This window comes from Chelonia mydas, chromosome 18 (genome assembly GCF_015237465.2).
Source record: "Chelonia mydas isolate rCheMyd1 chromosome 18, rCheMyd1.pri.v2, whole genome shotgun sequence".
In the NCBI taxonomy this organism is placed as follows: Eukaryota; Metazoa; Chordata; order Testudines; family Cheloniidae; genus Chelonia; species Chelonia mydas.
In genome coordinates this window covers 18,448,883-18,470,126 of record NC_051258.2, presented here as the reverse complement: position 1 = coordinate 18,470,126, position 21,244 = coordinate 18,448,883, and the positions used below count along the sequence as shown (strand labels likewise).

Here is a 21,244-nt window from a genome sequence, read left to right as displayed (position 1 = left end):
TGTGGCTCTCAGCCTTGTATTAAAGCACTAGCTTGTTTCTTACAAGAGGAGGGATAGTCTTGGCACAGAAGTCTGCTCTCCCCATGAAGCACCATGTATTTACACAGTAAACTCCAGTCAGCCGGAAGGTCAACATGCTGCTGCTTCTTCCCTCACCACCCAGCCAAACAGTAAATGAAGGTCTCTTACCTTTCCGGGGGTAGATGGAGATCATCACTTACTTTATTCTCCCTTAGATTAGATTAGATCCCTTATATCATTCAATCAAAAACCAGACAGACAGGCAGTAACATTGAATGTTTAATATGAAAATTCCTACTCTGTAGTAGCCGGGATTAAACATGTCCTTAAGTAACTTCAGCCAAGTGATCAGACTGTTCCTCTAACATTTTTAGCATCCCTAATGCTTCACCCTCCTGTATATACTGTTAGGTGCCAGGTGCAAAAAGACTCTACAGATGTTCCTGCTACCACAGGGCAATGCATGTTTCCCAAGTTTTGCAGTTGCCAATATTCAATATGTTACTGAAACTGACTGTCCCTCTTCACCCGTTCCCACTACAGCCAAGCAAAACTAGCAGCAGACACAAGGCAGTATATACAGGAGGGCAATGCCTCTGCTGTGTAACGTGCTCTGCCACTAAGCCCAGCTCTTCTGATATGCGGAAAGGCAACCAAAAGTCTCAGAAACCAAGCGTAAGAACAATGCAACTTCTGTTGGATCACACGTTAGTTAAATTGGCCCTGCTGATTTAAGAGCCAGGTTATTTTAGTTGATTTACCTCATTTTATTTAGTTCAAGCTCAGCATAACTGAGGCCGTTAATATTCCACTGCAGTCACTCTTTCCACAGGTGGCTGATATTAAGTGAGTCATTCAATTCGAAAACTGCAGGCAGCAAGTTTTGCACCCTCCCCCCCCCCCCCCCTTTTTTTTTTTTTTAAATAGTCAATACATTTTCACTGGGAAAAAACTCACCTTCGTGTGGTCGGTGAGTGAGACCTAGGAACTTGAGACTGGAAGTTTTGCATGAGAGTGAATCTCAATCATTGTGCCCTTCAACATGCTCTTGGCTAACATCTCACTTGGAGGAAGTTATACTCATAAACATTGGCAGGTGCCAAGCAGCTGCATTAACTTAAAGGCTAAATATCAGTTTGTTTTTTAACAGAGCTGTTCCCATGCTCTGGCTCCGAATAAGTTTATTTTGTCTAGCAAAGCTGTTCTTTGATACTCGTTACGTTTTCAGTATTCAAAGCTCTGTACAGACACAATCTTTGTCATACTGAAAAATGGCAGGCAGTAACCTGGGCAGCACCATGGAAAATGCTGCTTATTCTGTTTTACACTGCTCTCGAAGTCTCATTCGAGAGTCTCCTAAGCTTGGTTCCAGAATATTCACACTGATCCCCTTGACTTGCAGCTCCACGTGTCATTCAGTTTTGAGCATTTAAAATAAACAATTACCACTGATGGAGGTTGCTGGCTTGACAGCCACAATCCTCTGCTGCGTCACAGAGCAGGGACAGCTTACATGCATCCACGCTGAGCTGCAGGCTCCACTTCTAAAGGTGGGTCTACGCTGCAGCCGAGGGTGTGACTGGCACAGCCTGCAGACAGACTTGCACTAGCTGGTACTGGAGCTAGTTCACTCTACACAAGCTGCTAGTCACATCCCCAGCTGCAGTGTCGCCATATGCTAAGGGTATGTCCACACTGCAGTCAGGTGTGACTGGGGCACACACAGACTGGCCACAGCTTCACTTCTATTGTCGTTTGAGCTAGCTTGGGTAACATGGGCTAACTGCTTCAAAACATACCCCAGCATCAGCGGGAGGGCTGTCCAGCCCATGCTGCTAAGGCTTCACTGCTATGGTTAGGTGCTGCAGTCACACCTCCAAGTCCAGTGTAGACAGAACCTTGTACGAATGAGGTGCTCATTCTCCACGTTTGCTCAGTCCTCAACCTTTGAGCTGTGACTGTTTTACGAGGGCCACCCAGTAGCCATCAGATGCTGACATCTTCAGTCATCATTGCTAGGCTGGATTTAGTGCTCTAGAGCGGCCAGGATCTGGAGTCAGTCCTCTGAGCTATTTAGTTCTCTGTCTGCAGTTCAATGGTTATAGAGATTGACCTTTCCTAGTGCTAGGGGAGCTACACTCTAGGTATACAGAGATACAGGACCAGTGCAGAAAACTCATGCAGAGAAACAGCTACTACTGAATACACACACTAGGAAAGAAATTGATTAACACTGAGACTCCACTCCCTAAGGAGGTTCTTATGGTTTAACCTTCTCTGGATTCTCTCTTGCACCTTCTTTTATTCTGAACCGATGACTCATCTCCTCGATGAGAACAGAGCAGCAAGATTTCTGAAAGATATGAAGGGGGTGGGGAAGGAGAAGGTGTTCCACGTGACCCAGAAAAGTCCCTTTTAATGTACACAGGGCCTTGGTTGTACTAAGGAATCAGCTGAGCACAACAAGGCTGGAGATCCAAGTGCAAGCGCTGTCTTTTCTTTGCATTCGTTCCCTTACTTGTCAAAGCATTCGTTAGAACTACTGGTACTTTAGAACAAATTTATCATTGCCAAGGAAACAGGACAGAAGTAGCAAATAAAGTGGGTGGACTGCCAAGGCTTTCCACTTGCACTAGTTTTACTGCAGCATAACTTAAGCAATGCAGTTGACGTTAATTCTGACACACACTCGTCCTCTGTCTGGCCACAGCAAGTTAGAAGGCACACGGATACTAACTATTAACGAGAGTTAAACAAAAATCAAGTTTTTTTTCTTATCTCCTCCAGTTTATGCCCTAAATAAATTCGTAACCCTCAATGATATCATCACGAATCACAGGCTGTGGAAATGTTATAGATCATCATTCGAAGTGAGGAATAAACAGATTTCTTTCCATAATGGAGATCGTAGTTTTGTGCAAAGATCCGTAGTAATACAGAAAGATTGTTTCTAGGGATACATCTGTACTGCAGCTAGAGATGTAATTTCCAGCTTGAGCAATTGTAGCCACACTGGCGTTGACAGAGATAGCAGCACAGCAATGGTGTCATGGGCTAACAGCTCACGTACAATCCTGTCTGCGATCCTAGGCACATACTCAGACACTAGCTTTGCGACCTGAGCTGGAAATTACTTCTCCAGTTGCAGTGCAGATCTACCCCATGTCAGATGTTTTCTACCAGGTGGGGTCCAGGACACCTCTCTGACTTGCTACTTACATCGGAAGAGGTGCAGCTGTACTGGGGGTATCTAGGTCCGCCCCTAGGGGATCTAGGTCCATCGCATGAGAGTAAAGCTGTGCAAAGGTAAGGAGGTGTCACAGTGCCACTTACCTTCTCCCGTTCAGCAGCATGTCGGCTCTTGTTTGACAACTCCACCAAAGCCACAATCACTCCCAGCACGAGGCCGACTGCAAGAACCAGGAAAAGTCCACCCATGGCTTGCGGTTTCAGAGGACTCCATGTGTCTGGGCCCTTATGGAAACAGGTGGTCTCCCACCACTTGTTACGTAGGTAGTCCAGGTCGCCTGACTCGCCCAGTTTCAGCACAGCAAGGGAGAGTTTACTGGCCCACGGTGACCCTGGAGGGTAGCAGAGAGAAGTGAACTGGAGCATTATACGACACTTGCACAACTTACTGCTAGCCGCTTAGGCACAACCCATAAATACGCAGCAGGCAGTCAGTTGGCTGCTGCTTACCACCTCTGGAATGGCTGCAGTCCAGGCGTATATTGTGTGTGTAATTGTTGAAGCTCTTTGAGAGGAAAGATGGGATAACCATGACAGATAATGTTAAATCTTTGCATTTTAAAAACAAACAGTCACATCTCAAAACAGCCATGCAGTAGGAGCAGCTGAGCTGTTGAACAGCTATGCTATCCTCATGCCAGTCCGCCTAAAAAAATAATGAAAGAGATACAGGGAAAGGCAATGTAAAAAATACAGGCAGAACAGCCATTAAAGAGAACAATCATCAAAGCCTTCCCAGCAAACTTTTACTTTTTTTTTAAAGTCCTCAGTATGCATCGGCTGCTATTCTGGGATGTTGGGGCTACAGAAAAAAAATTAACCAATCACTGATTGGCAGAGGATCCTTTAGCCTCTAAAGAATGAAGCGTCCGTGTCAGAGAGCAAAACTTTGTGAACCCAAAGTCATCAGCAGAATTAATATGTTGGATATTGACGTTGCTTCGGGTCACTGAGCTCCCCTTGGAGTCTCATGGCAGGAGAGGCTGTTTTGGACCTGGCCCACTGAAGTTGTCCTATGTCCCATGGGCCGGCAGAAGGGCACTGAAGCAGATCTAGAAATCAGGGGTTCTTAGCTCTGTGGCACAGTTGCTACAAGTGAGTTGAAAGGAACTGGCGGGGTGGAAACAAAGCAGCAGACGTGTCTCACCCTTTGCTGTAGCCAGGCCGAATCCCCTTGCTCCAACGACCTCGGGAGCCCTGATCAAATTGCAGTGCCTGGCTGCGAGAAGATCTTGGGATACAGATTCCCCAATGAAGGCGTAGTTCGATTCCAGCACACGCTGAACCGCCTCGTGGTAGTTTTTGACTAAAACATGGTCTCTCCTCTTGTCCATGTACTCGTAGATCATCTGATGGATGGGATTCCTGGAGTTCTGCAGCCCACAAAGTAAAGCGTCAAACCTCGCAGTGATCAAGGAAGTGGCTGTACAAGACCGGTGTGCACCAACTGCAAAATAGCCATCTGGAGAAGATAGTTTAAACTCTCTCTCCCTCTGAGCCTCTGTACTGAGAGCTGCCAATGCACTATCCCTGGCGGGGAAGTTAACCAGTCTCTCAGCAAAGTACACAGGTTTCAGATAAAAGGTAAAGCGTCACCAGGCAGACCGGGGATACACAGCTTTAAAAGTCAGCAAGAACTGAAGCGGGAACACATCCAACCTATGCAGGAAGCTCACTAGCTAAGCAAAAGAAGCTCATCAAAGCTTGGCTGGCACAAGCTGTCTATGTGCGGAGTCTGACTCTGAGCACAATCGCAGCTCCTGGGCTCTTAGGGACTCTACGAGAGGGTCAGGCACCTTGAAGAATTGAAACGTGGAGGAACTTTCTACTGTCCCAAACTCGATCTCTCTCTGCTTCACGAGATCTTCAAAAGTCTGGATTGGAAGCGGCTCGTTCCCAGCACGCAGCAAGGCGGTGAAATTGGCAATGTAGGCAGCCAGCAGAGAGAGGGTGAACAGCCACCAGATGGCAGCAATGATTCGCCCGGACAGTGCTTTGGGATGAGGCGCTGCACCTGCAGAGGAGAGAAGGCAGCTGCAGGGTTCCCAGCTTGACACGCTCACGAAAGGGACAGCGCGGGCAGCCGGGAGCGGATCCATGTATTTAAAGGGACTCGGGGAGCTTGAAAAAGTGCGTTTCTCTTTATTTAACGACACTCGTCCCGATGGAAACTTCCCCTGCAGCGCTAGAGCCCGGCACACAGCAGCCTTGCCTAGTACATGAGCCCTGGACAGCAACTCAGCCTCAGCCCGGTCCACCCACCCGCTGCACAGAAACCTCACCGATGGCCAGAGGCAAAGGAGAGCCTGGCACCCTCTGACCTCAAACACCGGTGTTCAGGTAACGTCCCTTCAAACCGCCTCCCATTGCAGCCAGACTCCTCCACCCCTCCGGTACTCAAGCAGAGCGATGACTAAGGTATTGGCTGTGGTCCAGTGGGCAGTTAGTGCTGCGGGACGCCCTGCTGAGATGGCCTTCTCCATCAAAATCAAACGGGCAGGGCAGTCCATAGAGCAGAGCATGCCAGCCGCACACAAGGTCTTTACACCGCGATGGATGTGGGCCGAAATGGTGCGATCGGCTCCCTGACAGCTGTAGGTTTAGCTGGTCACACCACAGCCCCACTAGGGTCCTACCTTGCAGGGTAAGAGCTCCTGCTCCAAACCAGAGGCTGTTCAGAAAGGTGAAGTGGTTCTCCTCACTCTTGGGCTCCTTCCATTCACAGGGGCTCAGCCTATGGAAAGAAACCAGGTGTCACAACAGCCCTGCCAGCATCAACCGCAGAGGGGCCGGGGTTGTTCCGTGGCCCACACAGCTCCAGTCTATGATTCAGAGTGACTGCGTTCCTGTTTGGAGCACCCGGGCCATGACCTTGGAAGCGACCAGCTGATGCTGCCCTCGACCTGGGGTGCATCGCAGCAGTGAAGGCTTGGGACGGGTGCATCGCCCAGAAACACAGACGAGCCTCCTTCTCCCAACCTGGCCACGGTGGCAGCCAGCTGGGAGGAACAAGTGCTGGGCTGCGAAGCTGGGCCTTCCCCAGGGAGTGGGGCGGCGCTGAAGGGAAAGACCTGGTACAAAGCGAGAGGTGTGGGCCCTGGCACACTGAGATCACTCTGCCCTGGGGGCATGAATGGTGGCTGATATGCACTGGCACTGGGGTTGCTTAACTGCCCCAGCCTATGCCCAGGCCAAGGGAGAAGAACGAATCCAATGAGGCAGTTCCAAGTGAGAGAGGCAGGAGGGGGAACAGCTCCGATGATCAGCAAGGCCTCTGGTTACTGGGGGGCTGTGCTAAGAGTGGCCCTGTTCACATCCTCAACTCTACTGAAGCAGCAGAGATGGGCTGTGCAGGGTGCTCGGGACAGGAGGCGCAGCGAGTGGATCTGTGATGACGTGGATTCCACAGGGAAATCCCAGCACAAGGAAGGCAAAGCAGCAGCTGCTGCTCTAGCCTGTGGCTGCAGGGGGGCCACGCTGCGGCTGGCTTGGAAGTGGGGAGCGAAGTTCTTTCTCCCGCATCATGCCTGGATATCCCCGCTCTGCATGGGCAGGAGAGGAGAGTAGCGTGACCAGAGGTCCCGATTTTATAGAGACAGTCCCGATTATTGGGTCTTTTTCTTATGTAGGCTCCTATTACCCCCCACCCTCTGTCCCAATTTTTCACACTTGCTCTCTGGTCACCCTAGAGGAGAGAGAATTCCACCCACTGAAGCCCGTGTGAGTGAAGCACCCGGAGGTGAGTGGCGCCTTAGACACAAACATGGTCAGGTTTAAGGGGAGAGAAATTAACTGGGATGAAGGTGAAAGCACAGGGATGAAATTCGTCTGTTTAAATGGAGCATCCAAAGCTTTTTACAATGTTAGAGACATGCTGCATGTGACTATCTAGAGCGGAAGAGACCCTGATTTTGCTGAGATCTCTCAAGTACCATGGGCCTTAAAAGAGACACTTTATCTGCACTTTTAGCCCAGTGAGCTGTTCTGAGGTGTGCAGAAGCAAATACAACCCAGTGCTTTGGCTAGGAATAAGGGTCTGTTCGGTGCCTGGGGAAAGCAATGGGTCCCAGAGAAAGCCAAACACATTGTACAGAACAGCAGCTGTATTTTTACCTGGCTGCAAGGAAGAGGCAGAGGCAGGTCAGCAGGTAAGCAACCATCAGGCCAGTCCAGGTCTCCTTACTGAAAGGAGCAAGGAAGCCAAAGAGAGAAGCACCCTGGGAGGCAGCATCCTTCCTGAGCAGGATCCCGATCCCTGTACCCAGGAATGGCATGGTGAAGGAAATCACCTCTTCCCTCGCTGACGTGATCGTCAAGGGAGCCACAGCGAGGTCTGCTTCCTGCAGGACAAGCCATGATGTCTCAGCAACCCTTGGGACACAAGCTGGAGGAGTCTCAGTTCCCAGTGGACAGGTGGCCACCGGACAGCCCCCATCACTGTCCCACTTAGCAGCCTCCTATTTGCCATTCTGGCAAGCCATCCCCATTTCGGGAAGAGCCAGGGCTGAGAAGCAAATTGTGTCTCCCAATTCTCCAGGCTGCAGCATTTACAGGCATGAATCATAGAATATCAGGGTTGGAAGGGACCTCAGGAGGTCATCTAGTCCAACCCCCTGTTCAAAGCAGGACCAATCCCCAACTAAATCATCCCAGCCAGGGCTTTGTCAAGCCTGGCTTTAAAAACTTCGAAGGAAGGAGATTCCACTACCTCCCTAGGTAACGCATTCCAGTGTTTCACCACCCTCCTAGTGAAAAAGTTTTTCCTAATATCCAACCTAAATCTCCCCCACTGCAACTTGAGCCGGAGCCAGGATTTGGAGAGCTGCAAGTAGGTACACAGGGCCGGACTCAGGGCAGCGTAGGCTCTAATTTGCAACTTGCCACCAGGTGGCAGCACAGGACAGGACAAGGAGCCCATTCAAACATGTCCTTAACTAGTTTATTGTAATTCACCTAGTTGGATTCACCCAAAGAGGCCTGCTTTCTCCCTCCCTCGTCCTCCAAAATCTACCTGGAGCTACATACACTTGGGCTGGCCCTTTATTTCTGGACCAGCCCTGGCATGTATCCAGATAGATCCATGGAATGTGAAAAACAGGAAGCGTACAGTAAATGCACCCTTGTTGAGCAACTGCTATGACCAAAAGTTTTAAAAGTTACCCATGTCGGTCCCAGGAAATCAGAGAGACAAGGTGGGTGAGGTCGTATCTTTTACTGGGCCAACTTCTGCTGGTGAAAGAGACAAGCCTTCAAGCTACACAGAGCTCTTCTTCAGGTCAAGAAAGCTTGTCTCCTTCACCAACAGAAGCTGGTCCAATAAAAACTGTGACCTCACCCACCTTGTCTCTTTGAAAGTTGGCAAGTGAATTTGTCCCAGCCTCTAAGGCGTTTGCATCAGTTTCATTCTGGCTCCGTGATACCAGCTAGCAAGGGCTGCACCTCGGGTGTATTTCAGCCAATTGTTTGGTTTTAAGACAGTTTCCTTTAAAGCCTTTATCTTCGGCTTGAATGGAGTGAATGGAACATTGCGGCCACTCGGTTGCAATCCAGTACCTCTCAGCAGTCCACGAGGCAGCACAGTCTAGTGGTCTGAGCACAACACAGCAAGCCAGGAACTCCCACTTTCCTTTGTGGTCTTGTGCACAGTCATGTCCCATCTCTGTGTCTCAGTTTCCCTATCTGAGGAATGGGGATAACACTACTGTCCTACCTCACAGGGAGGCCTCCATACCGAACGCTTGCCAAGTGCTGCGTGAAGAGGAGATGTGCTAGGCACTTGGATTGTTAGTGCTGAGGTGAAGTGGGCAGGGTGACAGCTCCCTGGGGTTGTCAGGGAAACAAGAATCCCCGGCGGGGGATGCTAACGTGGTTGTTTCCACCCCCACACCTGGGGAAGTTCAGCCCTCCCGAGAAGTCACCTGCCTGACGATCTCGCCGACCATCCCGGTCCAGTTCCCGCTGGAGGAGACAGCCCCATAGCGGCCATCTTTCACTATTGTCACCTTGTAGTTGAAGTGCAGCATCTTGGCGAGCATGTCCAGCAGATCCAGGCAGTAGCCCTCCAGCTCTGTGCCTCTTGCCATCGCATAGGGGTCTTGCTACACGCAAAGGGGCGGGGGGGCGGGGGGGGAGAAGGATGTTTGAAACCAGACAGCTCCACCATCAACAACCAGGGACCGGCTGTGAGATCCTTCCCCGTTTCAGCAGCCTCCACCCCCCTCGGCCTGCCAAACCCCCAACAGATGGCCACCTGCAGATTCAAGACCTGGTGATAGAACCCAGGATTTAGCTGTGATGCTTCCAGGGCCTGGAAATCTGCTCCCCTGAGCGCCTCCCCACACACCTCCTCCCTGGTAAGAGATGCTAGCAGTCACTCATTCACGTGAAACATGGACGCCCCCACTCTTAAAGCAGGGCGGCCTCATTTTTTACCACTTAGGCTTTTATTTGCTTTTCACATGATCTGTCTCTGCTTTTGAGCCTCCTGACAATGCTGAGCGACAAGTCTGGGCACTACCAGCTTCCGCTGCGGGACACGGCTCAGTGGGCATTGGCCGTGTCTAGCTGGGAACAGGCCCGGCTCTCAAGATAATATGTGTTTGAAAGAAGCATCCACCCAACCCTCCTGCTGGATTGGGCCCGTGCTGTCCTGGAAGCCTCCAGTCACCCTTCCCTCTAGCCTGTGCTAGCTGGTACCTGAGCGCCCTAGAAAGACTCACTGAAGACAGACAGAGGAAGGGAGTTTGGTCTCAAAAACAGACAAAGCCACGTGCAAGCCTAGGGGTGGGATGAAGAGAGTCCGCTACCCCAGCTGCTAGCAGGAACACGCTCCTTGGCCTTACCAGGATTGTTGTGACAGTCAGCGTCTGAGGATCCGTTGCCCCTTGTCCTTCCTCATCGCCGCCCTGCAATGCAAAGCATTCAGGGTGAGCAGCTGGATCTCAGCCATGAAGTGCGCCGGCTCAGCCCAACCCATTGTTATTGTACCTAGGGGCCCAGTCATGGACAAGACCCCATAGTGCGAGGCACTGTACAAGCACAGAACACAGACGGTCCCTGTCCAAAGGGCCTTACCATCTAAATGGTACCACAGAATTAGCAAGCCTGCTTTCAAGCTGTGGGAAAGCAAATGGCACATGCCATCAGGAGTGAAGGGACGGCTTCAAATTCCACCTTCCACCCATGCATCGAGGGTTGGATGCTGGCACGTTCCTGACAGCAATGAGTGAAATTGCCCTCTCTCTGCCCCGTCACATATTGTCCCGGGGTCAGCACGGTGTAGTGGACTTAGGAGACCTGCATTCTATTCTCAGCTCTGCCACTGGCCTGCTGGGTGACCTGGGACAAAACATGTCTCCTCTCTGTGCCTCAGTTTCCCCACCTGTAAAATGGGGATAGCGATACTGACCTCCTTCATAAAACACTTTGAGATCCGCTGATAAAAAGTGCTGCATCAAAGCCAGACACTTACCAACACGGCCCTGCAAAGTGCTGGATAAATACTCTCCACCACCACAAAAGGTGGAAGTTTAATATCATTATCCCCATGTGGCAGATGGGGAAACTGAGGCACACAGCAATGCCAAGGCCACCAGAAAAACTAAGCGTCTCCTTTCGAGGCGCTCAGCATAGAAATGGGAGGAAGGGCTCGATCCAGCAAAGCAGACTCATTTCTGCTTTCTGCACTGGAACTCCGGGGTAAAGGCATCTCACAGGCATGTGTTAAATGGTTCTAATAATGGCAGACCCACCGCTGGGGTTTATCCGGTTCACACACTAAACACCTGGCGATGCCCCCAAGGTCCTCTGTGCCTTCCCCGCTGGGGCAGGTGGGCACCTCGCAGCATCAGAGAGCCACACTCCAAAGCATTAGGTTTCGCAGCAATCCACTTGCCACATGGTTCTGCAGGAGCACAGGCCCTGGTCCTCCAGCCTGCAGTCCCGGCACCAGGGGGCCATGTTCAGGGCAGCCAACACTCCATGCTGTTGCCAGCACTGAACGTCTAGGCTTAAAGGGCCAGATTCTCAGCTGGTGTAAGTCAGCACAACCCCACTGCAGTCAACGGAGCGCCCCAGCTCTTCACCTGCTGTGGAGCGGGCCCAGTGTTCGCAGCGATACGTCTCCCCCTCCCACTTGACTCCGTCTCCTGTCACTCGCTCCCCAACGGTAATTAATAGATCACAACCGTTTACTTTATTGTGTGTTGCCAACATATTTTACCCAAACAAAAATCACTTTCCATGTTGTCTCACTTCTTGGGATACACAGCACATACACATTCTTTCAAAAACGATCAATTTACACTGCAGACAAAACAGCTGGAAGCCAATTAAGGCCTCATTAGAGCTCACTTCCAGGAGGCACAGAACGGCAGGGAGCATTAGATAAGGGGGAGGTAAGGAAAGCACAGATTCAGTTCTGCATGGAGCACTGAACTGGAAAACAGTGTTTTCCTACCTTCACAACCCTCGCACGGCCACCGTCGCAAGGTTTTAGGGCCGGAACCTGACCTATTCTAAAGTTCTTCTGAGCTTTGCCTGAAACCAGGCCAGGTTCTACAAGACGTATTTACACCTGCTTTGCTGCCAAAAGAAACACCAAGAGCTACTATTTTTGCAGGAGGTGCAGCAGAAAAAGGGGGTCTGATCTCCCCAGGTGTTGAGTGCCCCTGGAATGGAAGGAGCTGGGCACCTCCCAGAATCAGGGCCTGAGTTGGGTGCCCTCTGTCAGCAGCTAATGAAGATGCTGTTCTAGAAGCAATGCTGACACTGCCACTATCGCACAAAGCGCTGCAGAAGTCAGACGAGCTGCGTTCGTTTCGGTTCCATCGAAAGAAGACTGAACGAGAGGAAGAGACAAAAACTTGCCCAACGGGAAGAGTCGCATTGATGGGGAGAAAATAAGGGACCCTGCAGGAAGCTGATCAGCAATCCAGTGAATGAATCCATCTGTTTATCTACCTGCCTCCCTGTCAGAAGCAGCACAATCTGGCGGCTAGAGCACCAGCGTGGGAATTTGGGGTACGTCTTTACTGCAAAGAAGTTCCCCCAAACCCCCAGCAACTGCCACGAGCTTGCAAGGCTCACGTTACAAGGCTAAAAATAGCGGTGTAGATGTTCCTGCTGGAGTTGGCGCCTGAGTTCCAAAACCCGCCCCCTTCGCCAGATTCCAGAGCTGCCTCCAGCCAGAATGGAAGCATCCACACTGCTACATTTAGCCCCAGAGCGCCAGCCCGAGCCAGCTGCCCCAGGCGCAGCCTGACTGGCACAAGGGGTTGTTTTTTGGAGTGTAGCCATAATCCAGGAGAGCTGGGTTCTGTTCCCCACTCTGCCCTGCGGTGTAACCTTGCATAAATCACTTCCCCTCTCTATGCCACTGTTTCCCCTCCCTCCCTTTGTGCGTACAGCACCATGCACAACAGAATCCCTAGCTTGGCTTGGGCCTCTAGACACTACCTAATATAAAAATAATAAAGGGTATGTGTACCTGGCAGTTGGAGTGAGGTAGATACATCCGTGCTAGCTTGAATCTAGCTGGCGCGACTCAAACAGCAGTGAAGGCATGGTAGTGTGGACCCTGGCTCAGACCAGGAATGCAAGTGTGGACCCGGGTTTCCAGGCAGATTCATGCAGCACATGCTGTCATGTCTTCATTGCCAACCTGAGCTGCATTAGCCAGATCACAGCTAGCGTGGGGATACCTACCCGAGCTGCTATCAGACCTGCAGTTTATTTCTAAACAGGATTAGATTTAATTAGTAAACGTCCTTTAATTGCCTATTTCTTCCTTCATGCAAAAACCTGAGGCACTGTCTCTCCTTCCCCCTGAATTATTGTTAATTGAAATTATTGGCAGTTAAAACACAACTCGAGGGCTACGAACAAGGATTTTGTGCGTGTCTGGCTAAAAATGCAGCATTCCATCATGCTGAAAAAACAGACGATCCAGTGTTTGTTCTGACCCTCAGTGAGGAGTTTATTTCTATCGTCCTGAAATAATAATAGCTGAAGGTTGTTTTTTCCTTGAGGCTTATTTTGATAAGGCAAAAAATTTAAAATCCATTAACCCCCCCCACACACACACACAGAAACCAATGTCATTAACCATGAAAATTCATTACAAAAATTAATCCTTCCTGATCAAACTTTATGCACTGAAAACACTAATACCAACAACCCACTCTGGAGTGAAACAGGCCTTTTCACATGAACATTCGCAGCTGTGTACTAACAAACTGACATACCTTACTGACAGCATTTCCAGTCTCGATAGCTCCTGCAAATACAAACAAAATGTTTTTGGTGAGGGTTACTCTGCTTTTAAAGGGAAATGATCACATTTCCTAGGGGGGAATTTGATCCAGGGAATGACTCTCCTTGATTTCAGGGGGCTCTGTATCAGGTTCACAGTTTGGCTTCATGACACTTGATGGGTTTATTCTGTGTGCTCCCTTGTTCCCAATACACTGTTAGTGGGCAGCAAATACCTACATCTGTGCCAAATGCCACAATCCCAGCTGCCACCAGTACAGAAAGCCCTAAATGTTCGCTCCAGGAAAGGGTGCCCAGGGACCTCACCTGCATCCCTATGGGAAAGCCTTGTCGCAGCTGATAGTGATGGACTAGTGTTTTTCAATCATCTTCCCTATGAAATTCTGTAGGGGGGGCAGGAAGTTATTAAAAAAAAAAAGCAACACCCAGACATCAGAGCGAGGCTCCCATACTCTCCAGTTGCATAGGGCTGGGGCAGCAGAAGGCACCCGGCCGTGCAGCCACCAGGATGGCAGACAGGAATCCTTCCCCGCCATGCCCCATTATGGAGAGCTCATTGGCCCTGGCGTGGCATGCAGGGTGCTGGGAAGATGACGTGTCTTTGAAAAGAGTGAAATGAAGACAGGGACCCCACTGATGATGGCACTGGGGAGAGAGAAGAACGGACTCCAGCCCGAGCTGCTGCCTCACTGTGCCACCCTCGGGAGCACACAGAGCAAAATGCCAGTTACTGCTGCAGGAGTTTTGTCTGGTGCATGACAGCACGGCCAAGTGGGCAGGGACTCAGGAGACCTGGGCTCTATTCTTGGCTCTGCCACTGGCCTGCTGGCAAATCATTTCCCTGCACCGTGCCTCAGTTTCCCCATCTGTGAAATGGAGTCAACGACCCTGCCCTCCGTCGTAAAGTGCTTTGAGATCTGTGGCTGAAAAGTGCTGTATAAAAGCTGGACACTATTATTAGTGATGAGATCAGGACTCCTGGGTTCTATTCCCGGCTCTATCACCTGACCTTGAACAAGTCCCTTTGAGCCTCAGCTTCTGCATCTACAAAATTACAGCTAATACTCACCTCCCACCCCAGGATTGCAGTGCTAAATGGAAGTGCTTGGAGGTGCTGGACTAAAAGAGCAAACAGTCCGGAGCATCGTTTACTAGCTGCACAGAATCAGTTTTCCACGGGAAAACGCAAGCCTGTGTTTTGGGATGAGAGAGATACCAACCTACCAGCCTGCAAGGCCAAACCCCGAGCAGAATTCAGAGCACTTTCAAATGGAAGCTGCTGGGCTCTTTCATTTAACAAAGGTTCATCAGCTTTGCCTCTTCTGTTCTCAGGCTGAACTCTAGCTTATTGTAGAACAAACCCAGCTTTCTCCTTCGCCGCTGCAGTTCTCCGGGGAGCTGGAACCTCCTCAAAGGAGCTTTCTTGTTGTTTCAGAAGTTAGAGCCAGCACGAGTTCCTTTGGGCTCCTTTTTGAAGAGTTTCTTGGAACTCGTGGAACAAAACAAGCGTCTCTGTTGAAGTATTCAGCCCCCCCGCAGCGGCGCTGCATGGGGCCGTTCAAAACCCTCACTGTCGGAGCTGCATCCAGCTCTCACCGTGTGAAAGGACGGTAAATAACCGAGCGGGGTAGCACTCGCGCCAAGCCCCAACAGCGACATTTGCACCCAGATCCACGGCCGGCCCTTCGTGAGTATCCAAGTACACAGCACAAAATGAAGGGGGTAGAGGAAAACAGAGACAAACGGGAGCTGTGAGCCACCTGGACACAGAGCAACCTGCGCTGGGGAGGTCTGAAGCGCTACGTCTAGGCCACGTAGGCGCTTGCTCCCTGCCCCTTCAATAGCAACAGGCTCTGCTCCAGGGCCAAACCACCACAGCCATTTCCCGCCCCTGCGACGAGGGCGCAAGCCACGGAACGAGACGTGGGTTCCAATTTCGCAGGCCGCAAAGGGGGGGAGGCTTTTAGGGTCTAAGCCCGTCTCCAGGGAACCCAGGAGACGCCAGGAGTGGGGGAAGGGACAGGATGAAGGGACTGCGCTGCAGAGGGGACACGTCCAGCTCCCAGGGGCGGTGTGGGCCTGGTGCTCCACTGGAGGGCAGGGGGGAGCTGGAGGGCTGCGACATGCATTGACTGTGCATTTTGGGGACAGCAAGGCCAGCAGCGCCTTCGTCCACCCCGCTCCATGCCCCTGAACTCAAGCCTTTCCCAGCGGCAAGAGGCCACCTCAGCTTCCTCAGCAACAGACCTGAGATCGGAGAACTGCAGGTCTCGTATTCTCAGCCCTTACCCCATCCGGTCGACATGCCACATGGCACAAGCGGCCTGCCAGAGGAGACCTTAGCCCAGGGCTTTTCCGTTCCGCACGGGCAGTGAGAGACCCTGCACCACTGTTCAGAGGAGGGGGCTTGACCCAATTTCCTGCCCCCTCCCTGCTTGCCCTAGAGCTTGTTCCTGAAGCAGACAACTTGGGAGAACCTAGGAAGTGGAAGGAACCCGATCAGCTCCCTTGGCTACACAAGCCCCCTGAGCAGAGGAGAGTAAACTGGCTCCTTGTGCGGAAGGCTGAGGGAGGGGTGAACCCGTTCCTCACTGTGCCAAGCCCCTGCCAAGCTCCTGTTGCTATCTGTGGATAGCACTAGGGAACGCAGCATCAATTATCCACAAACCAAGCAGGGCTTTTCTCTCCCTCAAACACCTCCCTGGAGCCCCTGCATCCCCTCAGGGACACACCATGCTCGGGAGGCCTGTCAGAGCGACTGCTTCCCGTTTCACACTTCCCTTCCAAGATGCTAATAAGTTACATGAAAATACCACTGGCAAGGGGCAGGCTAAAGTGGGGAATGCTGGGGAGATTTTAGTTACAGACACCTCACTGATGTGGTTTGGCAAAACCCAGCTCCCTTCCCAGTTCTCTCCAGCCAGTTTGCCTTCTGGCCCCACTCATCCACTCTACAACCAAAACGAGGTCAGCCACATGTCTCCTAACCTGGTGGCAGCATGGTTACAAGCTGCATTGTAGAAGGCATCTGGCTGCATCCCTGTAGTCAAGCTAAAGCCTTGGACAGAGCAGAATACACAAGGGACAGTCCCGTATGCTCCCATCAGTGAGGGAGCTGCACAGATGACCGCATCCCAAGGTAGAGTGAGAATGTGTCTGGATGGTCCCCCCCTCGTCTGGTGCAGACTTTGCTCTCACCTGCCAGGCGCGATCCCCCCAGGAGCAGCAGGCCCATCGTCACACACAAAGCCAAGCGAAAAGCTTCCTCCATCAGGGCGGAAGCAGCTGGTGCCCAGAGGGAGCCCTGCTAGAGACAAAAGGCAGGTAGGGTAAAGTCAGTTTCACAGTTCACTAGGGCTGGGTAAATGTCACGGCATCTCTGATTTTCTGCATTGTATTTTTAAAAATCTCTGATTCAAAGGGAGGTCTCCAGGGGAAAGTATGACGGCTTATGGGACCAGGCTCCTCAGTGAGGGGTCACCAGTACATTTCACTGCAGCAAAAGGGCCAGGACATGCCACAAGCAGCGTTCTCCAGTCACCGTTCTTGCATCAGAAGGAAAGGGGAAACGGGAGGACTTACATTTCCTCCTCTGGCACAATTAGCATGCCGGGGCAGAAGGGAAGTGGCTGCAGATGTGTGTGGTAATGAGATGCTAATAGGGAAGCAGTGCTCCTCATTAGCCTGCTTGGGCTGGCAGGAGGAAGAAAGCAGAGTGAGCGCAGAGCAACTGGACACAGGCCAAGCACTGAAATCTTGCTGGTTTGTGCTGCAGCCTGAGTTGCAATTAGGGCAGGATAAACAACAAAAAAGGAGGATTTGTTTTCTGGGAAAAGAGTCAGAATTACAAGTGTCAGCTTCAAGCAAAACTTTTCAAGGATTTTTCACCAAAATGTTTTGAAGTGAAACATTTTCATTCTGCACCAAACAACGAACAAATTTCATTCTGAATTGTTTCCTCACAAAACTGGAAACGTTAGAATGTTATGAAATTTTTTTTTTAACAGAAGTTTTCCTAAAGTTTGAAAAGCCGTTTGTCATTGAACAACTTTGATGAAAAATTTGCAACCAGCTGTAATTGCAATGACAGATGCAATGGTGATGTATTATGCCAAGTCACACAGACCATTGCAAAAGGCTCTAGTCCCTCTATTGCCATAGCACGAAACCACAAAGCCAGTGCCTGCCCCAGAGAGCTCACACCCCAGGAAATTATACAGAAGAGAGGGCAAGGTGCTGTAATCTTGGAAATGACTCGCTCCCTTAGTGGTTTGAGCACAAATAGCTGGTTAAGAGACAAGGTAAGGAGAGGGATCTCTGATCCCCCATCCATAGAAAATAGGGCAGAGCAGCTAGCTAAGCCCAAGATTTTCAGAAGCAACTTGTTATTTTGGGTGCTCAATTTGGCGCATTTTAAAGGGCGTGATCTGCAGACAATGGAGCACCTGCCCTCTGGAGCTCAGGACCCCTGGCGGTGCCTCACGCAGGGCGTGCAGTATCCAAGCACCCAAAATGACTAGCCACTTAAAAACCTTAACACACTTTTCCAAGGCCCTGCCCACACTGCTGAGTTACCAGGGCACAGTTTGGTAGCATCAGCCGCCTCTAATGTTCCCACCACCATCGCCTCAGATCTTGCTGGAGAGGGTAGATGGAATTCCCTGGCCCGGACACATGGCCCAGGCCACCTCTCTAGGGAGAAAAATAGGTTTTCCCCCAAAGTTGATTTGCTCTCAAAACCCCACCTCATTGGCTGAATTAACTGGGTCTGCACAGCCTCCCAGATCAACTCCTGGCCCCCCTATCCCTAGTTCAACCCTTAGCCCAGGGAAGGGACACGTCTCTCAAATTTACCTTGCTCCGAAAAGCTCACCTTCTTTTTCAACTGGACAAACAGGCAGCAGCTCCTCGTGTTTGAATGCTGGGCTCAGGACTCATGGTCCAGTTCACACAGGTCAGATCTTGAGAGAGGGCTGGATCCAGGGAGGTGCTCAGTGGCTTCAGTTCCCATTAACTGAGAGACTTAGCACCACTCAGGATCCCATCCAGAGAGACTGCCAGCTTGACAGCCAAGAGGGTCCCAGCAAACCTTGGTGCTGGACAGACTCACAAAGCTCCCCCAGCTATTCGCCCAGTGTGGGAACTCCCCAGGGGAAGGGACCCAGGGCTAAAACAACAAATCCAGTCCTCCCAAGTGCTAGCAGCTCCCACAGTGGCTCATTCAGCACCTGTGCTTCCCAAACTGCCTTTTAAATGTTTCCATTTATATTTTACTTCTTCCTCCCAGCTCTAGTGGCGCTCACCCCCAGCCCGGGATCCCGCACACACTCAACAATACAAAGACACAGTTGTTTCCCTAGCGGATTCCCTTCTTTTTTCCTTCTCCAAAGGAGGTTTTCCTTCTCCCTCCAAAGAGAGCAAGAGGAGCTGAAAGAAACCAAAGCTGATGCAAAAGCAGCCTTTCGGGAGTAAACATTACAGCTGCCTTCTTCATAAAGAGACTTCAAAAGTGGGGTTTGATTGTTAAAATCCCAAAGGCAGGGGCAAGAATTCAGCCTGGGGTGCACACCTGGGTTTCTGGAAAATCACTGCGGGGTGGAGACTGAGTAGCAGCTGCAGTTAGCTGTTGCCAGAACACCAGGTAAATCAGCCACCACTGCACATAAAGAAAAAAAACAGTCCCCACCCGGGTTACACTGCAAATTGAGCTCTCAGCCCTTTACAACAGAGCACATACAGTAAAGTGCTGGATTTATTTCTAGTGACTTGGCATCTCCACTCAAGGAATATACTGGATTTGCGCTGGCAGTGAATTGCCTGTGCCTGCCATAAGCAAACAGCCTGGTGAAATGCTGGTTAGCAGGAACAGATTCCAGCTGCTTACACTCAGGAATAAAACCTGGGAAGGCCATGCAAACATGTGTCATGCTCCACTAGGAAACAGTGTGTGACTTGGTCCCAGTAAGCTCAGGCACAAGGGGAAGGAAAGCCCCAAAGGGTTTCAGGGCATCCCAGTCTCCAGAAAGCTAGAGAGGGGGCTAGACTAGAGCGACACAGCTCTAGGGAAACTGGCTTGGAGTTAGCACTACTGTTCTTCACAGGGAGAGGGCTAGTCACTTCACTAGAAGCAGGAGGGGAGACAAGCAGAGCTGGTGCGCAATCTTCAGGGGCTTTCTCCTTCTACAAAGAGTTAACAAATACAAAAGCTGTCAGTATTACCAGCTCCACCGTTTGCAGAGTTCTTGCAAATTGCCATGTTCACTGCCAAATCTAGCTAGCAGGACAGAGGAGCCCAACGGACGGAGCTGAAAAGCCAGCTGCACACATGGCCTTTCAGCTAAACAAGAAGAGGAGCAATTCAAGGTAGCATCTCACTTACAGCAATTCCCTTTGCCTCTCCTAGGCTGGTTTGTCTGCCAGGGGACTGCAGCAGAAACGACTCTGAGCTGGGATAAATCGAACATGCAGGCTGGCTCGCCCCTTCCCCTAGATAAAGGGTCGGACTCAGGTAGGAGGAGCCAGGCGAAGGGGACTCCAGCAGGGAGAGTGCTGGCTATTGTTCCAAGCACGCAGCAAGAGCCCCTTGCTTCTGGGAGGGCGAGAGGGGGCTCACGCCCACGCAGTGTCATCCCAACAAAGTGGAGGCTCAGAAGCAGAGTGCTCCAGCAGGCAGGGTGCTGGGCTCAGACTCAGCAGACTCGGGTTCTGTTCTGGCTCTGCCACCGACTTGCTGAGCAAGTCTGGGCACGGCGCTTCCCCCACTCTGTGCCTCAGTTTACCCTCCCGCTCTCTGGCTGGCTTGTCTCCTTATACAAGTTCATCGGGGCACATCTAAGCCACTAAGGCTATGGGCTGGGCTGTCTGACAGGTCTGTTATTTACCATAGTGTTCAGGCCTTCCCACAGCATCACGACCCTGTGATGCTAGGTGCAAACACAGACACAGTCCCTGTGCTGAAGGGCTTCCAGCGTAAGGCCACAACATGTGGCCTACAAAGACTGGGGGAGACCATCAGACGTGTAGAACATACTTCTCGGGATAAACCCCCCTCGCTGCAAGAACGTGCCAGGAGACAGCAAGCTGTCACAGACCAAAGGGCTCACGGCATTTACAGACGAACCAGGGTCGGCTCCGAGCAGCGACCGCTAGAGAGTTCAGTGTCTTTGCAAGGGAAAACCGATTTGCAGCAGGCGGGTCTTGCCTCTAGCCTTGCATGTTAACAGCCCAACTTTCAGCCATGTAAAGCGCGCCCGGACACCAAGGTGACAACCACCTTAGGCACACTATCAAACAGCGAGCTGATAAAGCAAGGTATGGTTTGCTGGGTGCTCCTTGCTGCACGTCAGGCAACGGGGAGGCCCTCCTTACTATTTGAAGCCTCGTTGCCCCTCATTAACCAACTGTTTAAGTGAGAAATTAAATTGTTTTTTTATTAAAGAATTTATTATAATTATATATAAAAACTGGCAAAGTGATTGAGAATTTGTAGGAGTATTCACCAGTGTTTTGAAACACGCTATAAAATATCTGATCACACACAGATTTGTGTGAAATCCTGCCCCTGCCATGTCTCCTTTACCAATTTCCACATCAGAAAGAGCCGGCCTGGAGCGCAGTGCTAGCCAGGCAGAAACGCTGCTTTGCCCGGTAATGTAGGTACATGACCCCTGGATGTTTAAATTCATACCCACTTGCAGGAACA

The 21,244-nt window shown here is 51.0% G+C and overlaps 1 protein-coding gene across 4 annotated transcripts; it reads right to left on the bottom strand.

Moving 5' to 3' along the window:
• Positions 1-284: 284 nt before the first annotated feature.
• On the bottom strand, positions 285-20,228 carry LOC102935560 (probable glutamate receptor). Of its 4 annotated transcripts, none has more exons than XM_037881447.2 (11): positions 19,922-20,228; positions 16,741-16,849; positions 13,515-13,546; positions 10,113-10,175; positions 9,189-9,368; positions 7,384-7,610; positions 5,907-6,004; positions 5,067-5,284; positions 4,418-4,643; positions 3,355-3,602; positions 285-2,374 (listed from the first exon to the last, which is right to left on the bottom strand). In XM_037881447.2, the coding sequence occupies exons 2-11, from the start codon at positions 16,811-16,813 to the stop codon at positions 2,282-2,284; spliced, it is 1,458 nt and encodes a 485-aa protein (XP_037737375.1). In that variant the 5' UTR covers positions 16,814-16,849; positions 19,922-20,228; the 3' UTR covers positions 285-2,281. The 4 variants fall into 4 exon arrangements, with proteins under 4 accessions (XP_037737375.1, XP_037737376.1, XP_037737377.1 ...); XM_037881448.2 differs by having other exon boundaries at positions 16,741-16,846; positions 19,922-20,085; XM_037881449.2 differs by having other exon boundaries at positions 18,416-20,001.
• Positions 20,229-21,244: the final 1,016 nt, after the last annotated feature.

Coding starts and splice junctions, on each gene's coding strand:
- LOC102935560 (XM_037881447.2), bottom strand. CDS start 16,813: ATGGAGGAAGCTTTTCGCTTGGCTTTGTGTGTGACGATGGGCCTGCTG. Junction 9,369..10,112: donor TGACTGTCACAACAATCCTG/GTAAGGCCAAGG, acceptor CTTTGCGTGTAG/CAAGACCCCTATGCGATGGC. Junction 2,375..3,354: donor ATGCTGCTGAACGGGAGAAG/GTAAGTGGCACT, acceptor CATATCTTTCAG/AAATCTTGCTGCTCTGTTCT.